At 41.6% G+C, this 14,636-nt stretch overlaps 1 protein-coding gene across 2 annotated transcripts in view; it reads right to left on the bottom strand.

Moving 5' to 3' along the window:
• Window positions 1-7,361, bottom strand: part of LOC140065533 (uncharacterized) — a 67,374-nt gene extending 60,013 nt beyond the window's left edge. Inside the window, exons 1-3 of one of the 2 annotated variants that reach the window (XM_072113130.1) lie at window positions 7,275-7,361; window positions 6,481-6,558; window positions 4,029-4,103 (exon numbers count right to left, since the gene is read on the bottom strand). In XM_072113130.1, coding sequence (XP_071969231.1) covers window positions 4,029-4,059 — 31 coding nt within the window. In that variant the 5' untranslated portion in view covers window positions 4,060-4,103; window positions 6,481-6,558; window positions 7,275-7,361. The remainder of the gene's footprint in view (window positions 1-4,028; window positions 4,104-6,480; window positions 6,559-7,274) is intronic. The other variant, XM_072113131.1, reaches the window with a different exon arrangement.
• Window positions 7,362-14,636: the final 7,275 nt, after the last annotated feature.

A 14,636-nucleotide genomic window follows, 5' to 3' on the forward strand; every position in this document is an offset into this window, starting at 1 on the left:
AAATTGGAGAAACATGAACTCCTGCTTCATATATCAAAATTATGCACCAGATATCAGTCCCCACCAGATTGATCAGCACTTTTCACAATCCGTGATCAAAGACAAATGTGAATCCAACATAATCATTTTGCTGTTGATGATTATGTACTTGCCAAGCTATTTCGTATATGTGTGTTAATAATTACCCGATGTTGGTTTGTGATGTTTGCGGATTTTGTGGAAATTGTACCATCATCTGTGTTACCATACCTAACCTTTTCCTGCTAGAAAAAAATGCTTCAGGCAATGACAGAGGATATAGTGAAGGAAGAGGAGTCCACACATGGCTCACAGGGTAGGTTTCTGGACCAACAGCAGACAGGTACTCAACTGCCCAGATTTGGAAAAAGAGAAAGCGGAGGAATAGAAGGAGTTTTGCTCTTGGCAGGGTGGCACCCAGCTCAACTCATGGTCATGAATGAAGTACAGCTGTCATTTTGCGCTGACATGCGCCTGCCGTGCTACTGTGAATTCGCTCTAAGGGGAAGGGGGGCCCAAGGCAGAAGTTTGTCATGGGGCCCTAGTTACTCCACTGGTGACAAGTATTCGGTCCCTGGTGATAAGTATTCAGCCCCTTTGCTCAGTATTGAGTAGAAGCAGCTTTTGTGCTAGTACAGCCATTATTCTTCTTGGGAATGATGAAACAAGTTTTTCAAACCTGGATTTGGGGATACTCTGCGATTTTTCCCGTTTCTCATTCAGATCCTCTCCAGTTCCCTCAGCTTGGATGGTGAACTTGGGGAAAGCCGTTTTCCTATAACTCTGCCCTTCACCTTGCTAAACAGGTCTATTTCACTACTTTAATATCCTCTTTCTCCCAAAAAGTTCTTTGATATCTTCACTTATTGCTAACAGCAAAGGCGCACCCACCTAGCATACGCCTTGGGGCTGAAGAACTCAATCCACCTACTCTATTACACTTGCTAATGTGACTTTATACTGGGAATCAGCGAAAATGATTGTCCATGGTCATATTATAGCATATATGATCGGACTTACCAAAGAAGGCAAGCGAAATACACAGATTTAATGAAACGTTTTGCAGAGCATAGACAGAAACACCTACACCACAGGGCTGCATCTGTCATGAGGCAGGATTAAGATCCTACCTCAAGTAGCAGATGACAAGGGCCTGAGGGGGCGGCAGTTTGAGTGAAGTACGGAATTGCCAAATGCCAAAATGCTAATTATGTTTAGAATGGCACATCACTGACAAGTCAGTTGTGTCGCTCTGTATGACACAGGCATCATACTAGAATGGAGATATAAATGGAGTAAAGGGGAACTCCTATATTGTAATATTGTAGTATATTGGAATTAGTATCATAAATTGGTATTGGTATTATAAACAGCTGTGCAAAAATGAAACTTGAGCTCTGAGACAGTCAGTCGACAGACAGTCACTGAAAGAGACTTCCGGAGTCAGAGAGTCACTAAAAGAGACTGCCGGCCACAGACACAGTCACTGAAAGACACTTCCGGCGACAGACAGACAGTCACTGAAAGAGACTGCCGGCCACAGACAGACAGTCACCGAAAGAGACTGCCAGCCACAGACAGTCACTGAAAGAGACTGCCGGCCACAGACACAGTCACTGAAAGAGACTGCCGGCCACAGACACAGTCACTGAAAGAGACTGTCGGCCACAGACACAGTCACTGAAAGAGACTGCCAGCTACAGACACGGTCACTGAAAGAGACTGCCGACCACAGGCACAGTCACTGAAAGAGACTGCCGGCTACAGACACGGTCACTGAAAGAGACTGCCGACTACAGGCAAAGTCACTGAAAGAGACTGCCGGCCACAGACACAGTCACTGAAAGAGACTGCCGGCCACAGACACAGTCAGAGACAGTCTATTAAAAATATTTATGCTATCTTTGATCCTTGTCCAACAACAAGTATGTATTTGAAAATTCCTAAAAAGGCGGCACTCCCATTTGATGAGAAGAAGTAGATTTTCTTTTATTATATCTCATGTACAACGTTTCAGCTATACGAGCTTTTCTCAAGCATATGGGGCACTCCATATAATTTTATGTTGTGCAAAAGAATGAAATATTACGTATAGACCATCCACTGTCATACGCTGATAGACTAGGGCTGTGTGTACTTTCCACGCATGTAACATATTAGGGGATCAAAGAAGGATCATTTGAGTTCTTTATGCTCATTAAACTATTCCTCTCTATTCCAAAAAATCAAAACTTAATTGGAAAGACTTTCCCCCCCGGATACATCTGATGAAGATAAATTCTGCAAAACTGTTATATCCCCTGCAGACAATCCCATTGCTTTTCAAAAGGTAGGATGTAGCACACATACATTCATGGTTCACACAATCTGTATGACTGGGGAAAGAGGAAGAATCGCTGATGCGACCACTTGCGGTAGGAAGGATTAATTTTCATCACTTACCTAATATGGTTAACGTACCTCATATGGTTAACCAATATTGGTTAAATAACACAAACTATTACCCCAACTTATCCCTAAAAAGTCAATTAATGTTCATAAGAAGGAAAAAAGCTGGCACTCACCCAGTTAAAATCCAAGGCTTTATTTCGTCAAGATTAAAAAGACATAGTTGCGGGAGGGAAGAGCATAAACTGCAGGAGCCCACAGAAGGCCTTAGGTGCAGGTGCCAGCTTATTTCCTTCTTATGAACATTAATTGACGTTGCTACTGTTTTTTTTGTTTTTTTTTTAGCTAGAGCACCGCCCCAGCATATACACTGACAGGTACCCCTGCAACAATTTTTTGTGCAAAGCGCAGTCTTTTGCCACTAACGTGCAACGGCTGTCTAAGTGCAGTGCCCCCCTATATTTACCTTAACAGTGACTTATCCCTAAAAAGTGATGGTGGAACCATATGATCTATGGTAACAATAGATAACAATAGGTCTTACTACGAGACACAATAGTTGCCTGGAAGGTGCTTGGGTAAGAATACAAATTGTTATTTAACCTTTCAAAGCATGCGTCACTCCAACATCATGAGTGTAAACCAGAAATTACCAGTAGAATTTATACCATGAGGAAGCAAAATGGGATCGCCCCGGTCAGGCACATTTTACACACGATAGAGGGGAGGTTGGAATCAATGGTAGAGATTATCCAGGAGTTCAACTTCCCTCAAACCAACAGTTTCCGTAAATGCAACTACAATCTTTCTGTAGAAGAAGACTACAACAACTGGCAGGCGAGACAAGACAATGGCGCAAATTAAAGTGTCTGTGCTGGTTTTGCTTCTGAGTTTGCACTGAAAAGAATGTGCAAACTGCTTGGACATGTATTTATAAAGTGTTCCAGTTTTGTGTCGGATGCACCACAAAATTCTGCACATAAAGGGGTGTTCCAGTGCACCACATATATTACTGCGACTCAACAGAGTTGACCTGCATGCTCGCAAGATCTTAAAGGTGTCCCCCCCCCAAAAAAAATTAGTCTGGTGCACCATGCACACCCCACAAGCAAAGTGCACTTAGTGCAGTTATAACTACTTTTGATAAACATGGCCCAATCATACATCGACGCAGCTGCAAACATTAAGAGATTTCCAGTGGTGCCGAGAATTTTACGACCCGCATCGGCCCACTCTTCTGCCAGCCGAGCCCCTCTTAATAAAAGGAAAAATCATTGCAAGTGCTAGCGATAAGCTAACATTTGCACTTATGGAAGGTTTCTACACCACTTTTGTGGCATAGACGTCATGATAAATACTCCCCGATATAGGATAATACTGATCTGACATACATACCTATACACTACTGAGTATAAAAATTGAAGAAACAAAATGTAACAGAACAAATCCACAAGGGTGGTCCTTGACTAGTAAGTATATCATAAATGAGAAATGGAGAGAGACACATTATAAACAGATGAATCTACATGAGATTGTAGACCCGAACTCTCCCCATGTATCAGGCCTGAATGGCTAGAGAATCCCTGTAACTACTTTGAGAAAGTTAACAGTGAATGACTTACCCAGAAAAAGAAGTATCACAAGGTCCATCATTGTCCAATATGACTGAGACCCCTATGTATAGATTATATCTTATTCTAGGAAAGAAAAAGAGAAATGGTTGTTATTATCAATATTTACTATTCTTACTTGATCAATAATTTGTATTTACTTTCCAATACAAGAGGTCCCCGACTTAAGGATACTTGACATACAGACAACCACAAGTCACAAACGGACCTTTCATCCAACTGTGAAGCTCTCTGGATGCTTTACTTTAGTCCCAGGCAGCAATCCATCAGCCAGCCTCCAGTATATAGCTACCCAGCCAATGTCCCAAGTATATAGGTGTTTATAATTAAGTTTAATTTATGTTTTGTTCCCATGACAGCAAAAAAAAAAGTTTTTGAGCTACAATTATAAAATATACAGTACTTACAACTCAATAACCTATCTCGTTTGTAACTTGGGGACTGCCTGTTCTTTAATCTATATGTGAATAAACCTACCGTATTATTATCCATAAAACTTTGATATTCTGGAAAAGAAAAATCAGTGAGTAATGTTAAAGGAAATCTACCACCAATATGATAAACCAGGGGCAGTTACCCAGGATCCAGGACTGTGATGATGATCTTATATTTGTTATCACTGGCCTCCTTCCTTCTAAAATCAACTTTTAAAATTATGCTAATGAACCTGAAGGGTTACGGGAATATTATGTTATACCTTTGGGTTCTGGATTCACAAGCTGATATAACACTGTAGCAGCAGATCTATGTCTCACCCTCCCGCCTGCGCTTCCTGTAACCTCAGCAGCAGGACACAGGGGGAGGGGGAAGTGCTCTTCAGAATCTAAAAGCCTGTGAATCTGCAGCATGGAGGGGCTCTGATAACAGACCAAGAGCCCTTCTGGCTTACTAGCATCATTTTAATGTTTTAGAAGGAAGGAGGCCATGTATGACAAATACAAGAAGATTACCATAGTCACAGTGCCTGGATCTATGAGTAATGACCCTGGTTTATCATGATGATTGATTTTGATGGTAGATTTTCTATAAAGGTGAATTTTTATTTTCTCCAAGCATTTTGACTTCCTGTTTTTTACATGATAATTTATATAATCAAACCCGGGCATCCAAAAAATATGAATAATTTAAATTAAAAGAAGAAGAATGAATAGATCCATCATGATGGGAGGTTCAGGGTTAAATCATACCAGTATATCATTAATTCCCCCCCTAAAAGTATTATTTTTTATGGTTGTACGGTAAAAGTATTATTTTTATGGTTGAATAGTAAAAAAAAAATCCAAAGCAAGAATTGATGATTTTCTTTTCCTCCACCTATAAAGAGTTAATAAAATCTCAGCGATAAGCTATAGACACAGCAATGTGCAGTATCTGTAATGTACATCTCATCCTGACCTCATATTACTGCATTAAAAAAAAACTTTAGTGCCCTTCTGTTTGTTTCTTCTTGTGTACCCATGCAGCCGTTTCCGCAGGAGCAATCGGGTATCAAACTTTGCATTTTATCATTGAATCCATTGTGAGTGTGTAATTTTTAGGGCTGAATGAATCATTCTCAAAAAAAAAAAAATCACAATTTCTAAATCGTACCTCCACTTCTTTTAACCATGTGATGCACTTAAAAGGTTAATAAACTTCTACTTTGAGGAGTTCAGTTTCCAAATTTGAATAATTTATGGATTTTTCTATTATATAGAAGTCAATTGAACAAATCCCTCAAAATATATGTCAATTTTTTCATGAAAATGTAAAAAATTCCTCAAAAAGTTAGAAGCCATATACTGTAATTACAGTTATTATTTGTATTAATATTGTTGTGGTTATTATTAGTAGTGTTACTATTACTAGCACTTCTAAAAATCAGAACTATTTATTATGATATGACCAGATTAGTCTTTTAATCCAGACTCTACACATAGTTTTCAGTCTGTGTCAGTCACTGTGCTGGTTGCACTTCACCTTCCAAATATAATTCAAACTAATCCCAATCATCCACAAACCTCTGCACAGTGCTGCACCCCCTACCTCTGCTCCTTATCTCATTCTATGTCCAGCCGTGTTCTTCAAACCTCCAGATCCTGATCTAAGATTATTCTCCTCTTTAATTCAAATCTCCCAGTCAGATTTCCAGGACTTCTCCAGAGCTGCACCAATTCTCTGGAATACCACACTTTGGATTATTATACTAATATACAGCTACCGAGGTTTCAAGTGTGCCCTAATAAAATTTCCTCAGGCAGGACTATCCCTTACTACATGTAACCATTTCTCTAACCAACCCTTATTTATTCAGCAATTATCACCTACATGTTACAATTACAACCGTGGCTTAAGATATGATGGAATTTACTCAATCCCTGCAGTTTGCAAAATCCTATTGTTTAGATAATCCACAGTTAAAATCATAAAATACAAGAAGAGTGTCTTGCACTTGTTCTCTTACCAGTTATCCAAAAACAAATTGCTAGATGTTAGTATTCATGTAGAATATTTTCTATTTGGTTCTGGGTTCTGTCTGTATCTTCAAATTAAAAATTAAGAAAAAATCTCACAAGTGATAAAAGCTGAAAGCTTATTTAAAAAGTAAATAAACAAATAAAACAATAAATCAATATGGCTAAAAATGAAGTACAGGTGGTCCCCTACTTATAGATAACTTATAGATGACCCCTAGTTACAGACGGACCCCTCTGCCTATAGGGACCTCCGGTGTTTAAAACACCCAGGCTATAGTTTCCCATCCCAGTAGAATTTCTTTTAACTCATTATAATTTTCTAGCACGGTGGCTCAGTGGTTAGCACTACAGCCTTGCAGTGCTGGGGTCCTGGGTTAAGTTCCATCCAGGCCAACATCTGCAAAGAGTTTGTATGTTCTCTCCGTGTTTGGGTAGGTTTCTTCTGGGTCCTCGGATTTCCTCCCACGCTCCAAAACATACTGGTAGGTTGATTAGATTGTGAGCCCCATTGGATACAGGGAATAATTTGGCAAAACTCTGTGTAGCGCTGCGTAATCTGTAGGCGCTATATAAATAAAGAAAAGGAATTATCTTGCTCTCCAGGTTAATATTCTCAGCACTGATATTAAACCTGTGATGGCTAGGAACAAATAATATAATCAATTAAATTGTCTCCCACATGTTCCTATTACAATATGGAATTGAGTTATGTTCGAATTTAGTAAATCCCTGCAGGTTTCCAAATTCATTTGTTTACAATATCCCAAAGATTATTACATACCTAAAATAAAATCCTTACACAATCTGAAGAAGGTCCTGGTTTGGTTCTCTCACCAGTCATCCAAGGAACAAAATGCTAAGCGTTAGGTTAACGTTCATACTAAAATATTGTCTACTTGTTTCCTGGTTTTAGAGGTGTGTCACAAAATGAATATCTAAAATAGTTCAAAAAAGCTAAAGTGTATTTACAAAATAGGCAGAATAGAAGTGAGAAAACGTCTCAAGGCAAAAATATTTAAGAACTTGTGTTATGCGGGTGCAGGGAGCTGGAGGCTACAAGGGAGAGGCAGAAGTCTGCGCTGCTCATCAATCCAGAGTTAGATAAACTTTCTACAACTTTAAATAAAATCTGAATTTCTGATTCATTCACTCATAATGGTTCTCCTTCTAGATGGGAACAAAAAGGGTTACAAAAAGGAAACAATAAAAATTTCAATGCTCTTAGACCTCAAAGACTTAAAGAACACAAGTGTGTATATTTTGCATTTTTAAAGATTGCTTACACAGATTGCTTACACATTGTTCTCTAGTCATTAAAGGGATTGTCCACTTTCAGTAATAAATGGATATGGTTTTTGTAAGGAAAAGTTATACAATTTCCCAATATATTTTATGTATCAATTCATCACCGTTTTCAAGATCTCTGCTTGCCATCCTCCCATAGAAATCTTCTATGTTTACTTCCAGTGGACAGAGATCTGTCCATGATCATGTGATGTCACAAAGGTTCACTTAGATTTAAGGTTCAAAAAGATTTAAAGGGCCAGCATGACGTTAATTGGCGCTGGCCAGGATTCTTGAAAACCCGACTTCTCCCGGCAACCCCCGCCGGTTCTTTGAGCCTATGCTTCTGAGTGATTCTTGTATTCTGACCTCCTGTTGTGACCCCGGTCCTGACCCTGACCTCGCTGCTTCACTGCCAGCCCTGACCTCCTGCTTCGTTCCTGTTTCTCTACCATTGCTGCCTGCCTTGACTAACAGCCTTTGAACTCACCTGGAATCATGCGGCCCTGTCTGCAACCTTTAAAAAAGGACTTTCGCCTCAAGATAAGGATGCATTAGCCACTTGTGACCTGCCATCTACTCTGAGTGGTCTTATCAAACTAGCCACTAGGATTGCTGTGTGGTTTATGGAGTGTGCTGAGGAGTTAAATAACGAGCATACACAAGTCCGAGCTCGACATCTACCTCGCTCGGCACCCGCCTTCCAAAGGCTGCTTCAGCCTCTGGCCATACCATCTGCAGAGGAGGCTATGCAGGTGGACAGAGCCCAACTCTCCCTCCAGGAACCTTCCAGATGACATCAGGAGAATCTTTGCCTGTATTGCGCCTTAGCACTTCATTTGGGCTTGTCCAGTTAGCACCCAATGTCCAGGAATCGCCAGCACCAAGGGGTTTTTGGGAGAGGTGTCCCTAAATGTGAGCAAAGCTTCTCCATGCCTATGCCTGTGCTCATCAGCTTCAGCACCTGCACTCAGATTTAAACATAGAAGAGAAAGCAGCAGCACTCCGTTATCCTCGTCCAAGATATGTTTATTCACATGTGGTAACAAAGCTACGTTTCGGCTAGCTCAATGTAGCCATTTTCAATCACTGCTTGAAAATGGCTACATTGAGCTAGCCGAAACGTAGCTTTGTTACCACATGTGAATAAACATATCTTGGACGAGGATAACGGAGTGCTGCTGCTTTCTCTTCTATGTTCATGCCTTCAGGGTCTTGGGTCAGACCTGCGCAGCTAGCACCCACACGGATTGAATCCTTTGCTGTTTCTCACAGTGCTGCCTACCTGTACTACACTTGCACTCAGATTTAGGTCTCGGCTTTCTTGGTTTTGGTTCTGCAGGGAACTTTGTGCATGCCACCCTGGTCTCCCGGAATCACATTCCAGTGGTTCTTCCCAAGAAGCCTCTGTTCATCTCCTCAGTCAGCAGAAAAATTCTCTCTGATACGGTCTGGTACCGCACTGAGCCAATCTCGCTGCAAATAGGAACGCTCTTCATAAAGAAAGACTGTCCTCTTATGTCCTGCTATGCTCCACCTCGTCTCTCCTGCTAGGTCTTCTGTGGCTGCAACTTCACACACTGATCCTTAACTGGAAGGAAGGGGAGATCCTATGTTGGGGACCAGAGTGTCTAGCTGCATGGTGGCGCCTCTACCTGTCTTGGCCTCCTCTGTGACTCCCATATCCTCAGAGGACTTACCTATGTTTTACCAGGACTTTGCCGATGTTTTTTCTAAAAGACAAGCAGAGACTTTGCTACTGCACCGTATCTATGACTGCTCTGCGGATCTACTGCCAGGTGCCTCTCCTCCGCTGCTGCTATGTCGGAGTATATTAAAGAGAACCTGGAGAGAGACTTTATATGCAAATTGTCCTCCCTGGCTGGAGCAGGCTTCTCACGTTTTTTTTGTCTTGGGGATATTCTTCATATCTGACTGGGAACTCAGGGGGGCAAAGCTTCATGGCTCTTATCTCCCGCTACATCTTTGACTTGACCTGGTCAAAGTGTGGTGTGGTTATCTTCTAGATACGCCCCACTGAATATTCCTAGCTACAACCTTTGTCCACGCTTTCTTGGTCCTTGTGAGGTGATAAGACGCATAAATCCTGTGGCGTATAAGCTCCACCTTCCTCCTACGATGCGCATCACAAACTTCTTCCTTGTCTTCCTACTGAAGCCTGTCATCTTAAACCGCTTCCCTCAGCAATCTCCTCCTTCTGCTCCAGGGCTGACTCCACTGACATCTTTGAGGTTAAGGAGGTAGTGGACATGAAGACCATGAGAGGTAAGTAGTTCTTCCTTGTTGACTGGAAGGGGTTTGGGCCTGAGGAGAGATCCTAGGAACCTGAGGAGAATATTCTGGACTGTAGCCTCCTCCAAAGGTTTCTCAGGACCAAGAAGAGGGGGAGGCCCAAAGGTCGGGGTACTGTCACATGTGCCTCTGTGAACCACGTATCAGATCACAGGCACACCTGTGCAACTCTCCGTGGTGGTGCCTTGTCATTGCCCTCTCTGCGTTCCTGCACTCACAGATTTAAGTGGCCATCGAGCGGTTGCTTGGGGCTGGCCACTGAACTCTGAAAATAGGATAAGATAAAGTTTTACAACCGTTGCCACAAACCATTACAGCTTTTATGGTGCTGTCCGACACCATTTGTCACTAATTGACATTGCTAATGGTCGTGCGGACTGCTATTGGATTTCCACGACTGTTGTGGTGTGCCGAAAATTGGTAGTACGCAGGTGTGGAACCAGTGATAGTTGCACTAGAAACCACAGAACACAGTGAGACACGAGGAGCAAAAACTAAACTCATGAGTGAGTAAATACCTTTTTAATCTCTTCCAAAGCTACACTCTTATGTTGTGAATTTACTGCGAATTGTTTTATCATTGTTTATCTTTCATTGTCTAATTATTTTTGAATTGTTATATATATTTTTTTTTGCCTTAAAGGAAACCTACCACTGCTCGCATGATAAAATCATGCGAGCAGACCACCTGGTAGGCTATTTTATACTGATGCCGGCACATACTTTAGTTAGGCACGGCGATCGTTAGTTTAGCTAAAAAAATGTTTTACTTACATATGAAAATATTCCTCCGGTGCTACCCTAAGTCATCTTTGGAAGGGAGATGCCTTCCGATCTTTAATTATTCCCGCCTCCTTCATTGTAGCCATCCTCCTTCAGGTGCCAAGAGCTGTGACGTCACCAAGCTCTCGGCACCTATCGCACATGCGCAGATACTAACTCTCACACAGCCGGCCGGCGATAGGTGCCGAGAGCTTGGTGACGTCACAGCTCTCGGCACCTGAAGGAGGACGGCTACAATGAAGGAGGCGGGAATAATTAAAGATTGCAAGGCATCTCCCTTCCGAAAATGACGTAGGGTAGCACAGGAGGGCTCATTTACATATGTAAGTAAAACATTTTTTTAGCTAAACTCACGATCACCGTGCCTAACTAAAGTATGTGCCGGCATCAGTATAAAATAGCCTACCAGGTGGTCGGCTCGCATGATTTTATCATGCGTGCAGTGGTAGGTTTCCTTTAAACCCATTTGAGGATATCTTTATCGTTTCCACACGATCTCATGCCGCAATAGTGTAAATGAGTTTTTGTGACTTTTTTGGTAGTTGGTGCTATTAAATTAGGGATATTTCTTGTTCCCCTAAATACAATTTTAGGATTTTGTAATATTAGGTCACAGATAAATGTATCTTCCTTCAAAATATACCGATGTTTTTTTTAAAATAATTTTCTTAAAAAGAAAATAAGATGAACTGTGAACTGTCCCCTTGGAATACTGCTGAGCAGAATCGGATAGTGACAACTACCTTATGGGATAAAGCTATTACTCTCTGTTGGTTTGTTGAATGTTTATGTTAAAATCTGATTTTCAATTGAAATAGTCAAATCCAAATGTATTGGAATGTGTCAATTGGAAATAAAACTAATGTTAGTAATATCTTTTAAAAAACTCTGTTAATGTTTCTTCCGTCCCCACTCATTCGCAAAAATGGTAGGCTCCTCCCCAGGGCCGATTGCAGACAAAGTGGGGCCCTGGGCAAAACTAAAAGTGAGGCCCCAAAATAAAACTATTTTATGAGCAGTCAGTCAGTAAGAGGCTCCTTTAGTATGGCAAAGCAAACTGTAATATGGGAGAATTCTATAGGAGATAGATGATAGGGAGATTGATGGGCAGCATGGTGGCTCAGTGGTTAGCACTACAGCCTTGCAGCACTAGTCAACATCTGCAAAGAATTTGTATGTTCTCTTTGTGTTTGTGTGGGTTTCCTCTGGGTCCTCCGCTTTCCTCCCACTCTCCAAAAATTCACTGGTAGGTTGATTAGATTGTGACCCCCAGGAGGACAGGGACTGATCTGGAAAGCTCTGTGCAGCGTTGCATAATCTGTGTGCGCCATAGAAATAAAGGAATTTAAGGAACACAACTGGATGAGAGGAAGGAGAGGTAGGGGGTGCATCACTGTGCAGAGCTTTGTGAATGAAGGTGATTAGTTCAAATAGAATTTAGAAGATGACGGGCAATCAGTGCAGTCACTGACAGACTGGAGCCATCCAAGTAGTTCCTAGACCAGTCATGGCTAACCTATGGCACTGGTGCCCGAGGTGGCACTCAGAGCCCTTTCTGTGGGCACTCAGGCCATCACCAGAGATGACTCCAGGTATCTTCCTGCAGTCCCAGACAGCCCAGGACTTGCTGTGCACAGAGCTATTTTAAAGTGACAGCTGTACCTGGGACTATTTTCAGCCATATTGGTGTCCTCATGTGCTGGTATCAATGAAAACTGTGACAGAGAAGGGAGTATAAATCACAAATTACATTTCTGTGTTGGCACTTTGCGAAAAAATTAGCAGGTCTTTGTTGTAGTTTGGGCACTTGGTCTCTAAAAGCTTTGCCATCACTGTCCTAGACTGAAAGATGAGTGTGGCTGCTAATAACTACGGTAAATGGATATGGCAATAACTTCTTTTAATATTAAGTTAAAGTATGGTATATTATATTATGGTTATTTTACAATTATACATTTGTTCAGCATGAACTTTGGCAGCAAAAACTTGAAAATTGAGGATGATAAAGACGAGAACTTTAAAAACTTTATCCTGATGATCATTATAACCATTATTATCATTAGTATCATTAGTAGAAATGAGAAAACAAAAAAGGCTACCGGTCGTTAAGGGGTTGCAAGAGGACAACATTCAGATGAGTAATGTCCTCACACACATATCTACATTCCAACACATTCTAAAAAAAATTATCATGTTCTGAAGAAAATACCAAAATGTTTAACCCTTTAACACAACAACCTTGTTTGTTTCCATTTTATATTTTAAAAGATTTTGGGATGCGCCGATAACTAACGTGTTTATGATTTTTGCTGTTTATTTATATCAGTTCTAGGGAAAGGGCGGTGATTTGAATTTTTAGGTTTTTAGGTTGTTTATTTATTTTTTTAACTTTTTCAATAATAATGGTTGTCTGAATGATATTAAAGTACTACAGTATGGTAGTGTGTGAGGATTTTAAAGATCCTCTATTACATCTTTGTATGAATGGAGGCTGTCATGGCTACCGATTGCTGTTCCCCAATGACTTAGGAGGGGGCGGCAATTAAATCCAATATGGCGGCGCCCATATGCCACCGTGATTTAAAATTTAAACTTTGCCGGGGCCATTTACAGGGTTGACTCCTGCGATCAGTGGCAGCACCAGCTGCAGGTATAACTGGAAGGTGTGTGCTGGAATATGCAGCAAACACCCACCTTGTATAGAGAGGGTTTAACCCATGAACCCTCTCCATACACCCACAGCTGCCATGTGTCGTACAGAAACAAGACACAACTTCAAAAGACAATCTTTCACGGAGGAGCTAGTGGCTGGTGGATATTCCCCTGGAACTGCAGCTCTGACGAGGACTCCAGGAAGGCAGATTTGCTCATCTTTTATAATAATCACTAGAGATGGTCGAATTTGTTGAAAATTCGGTTCCAAATTTTTCATAAAAATTTGATCGGACCCGAATCGAATCATGAAGAATCACGTTGAAAACAGGCATTTTCTGGCTGAATAGAGCCTGTAGGGTGTTGTAGAACGCTGTGCCATGCTTAAAGAGGTTATCTGGGTTTTAAAAATGTCTTATGGCCAGGCTGGGGAGGGCTATTTAAACATAATAAACATGTACTTACCTCCTCTGGCGCCGCCGATGTCCCACGACGAGGTCCCTTCGATCCGTGCCCCTGTTTGTTTACAGGGGCACGGAAGCCGCACACAAGGAGCTTCCAGTCCGCGATGTGGCCGGCTCCTCCCATCCGTCCCTATCTCTCAGCGTTGGAAGCGCTGGGAGATGGGGTCGGATGGGAGCTTCTGGCCGACCGGAAGCTCCTTGTGCGCCCTTGTAATGAAACCGGCGCACCGGAGGAGGTAAGTACATGTTTATTATTTTTAAATAGCCCTCCAAAGCCCGGGCCTCAGTTATTTTTAAAACCCGGATAACCCCTTTAAATATGCCATGGGAGCGGGGTTTGGTCTTCAAACAATGCTGTGTTTTAGTATGACACGCACATGACAGCCTCCGGTCTTAGAATCATTTCACTCTTCAATTCCATGTGCACTTACAGGTGCCAACTTCACCAAATAAGTGAAATGGGAACGCAGCCTGACAAGGTAACATCTGTGCCAGCTTGAGAGGAATGAGCTGAGGGCCACTATAACATCAAAGAGTGCACTCTTTTTACACTGACATCAGATTATTCTATAGATTACGAATGAACCTGTTCTCTTAAACCCTGATACATGTAGAAACCCTCCCCCAAAAGAGTGTAGAGGGTGACG

Source organism: Engystomops pustulosus, chromosome 6, assembly GCF_040894005.1.
Source record: "Engystomops pustulosus chromosome 6, aEngPut4.maternal, whole genome shotgun sequence".
Classification (NCBI taxonomy): domain Eukaryota; kingdom Metazoa; phylum Chordata; class Amphibia; order Anura; family Leptodactylidae; genus Engystomops; species Engystomops pustulosus.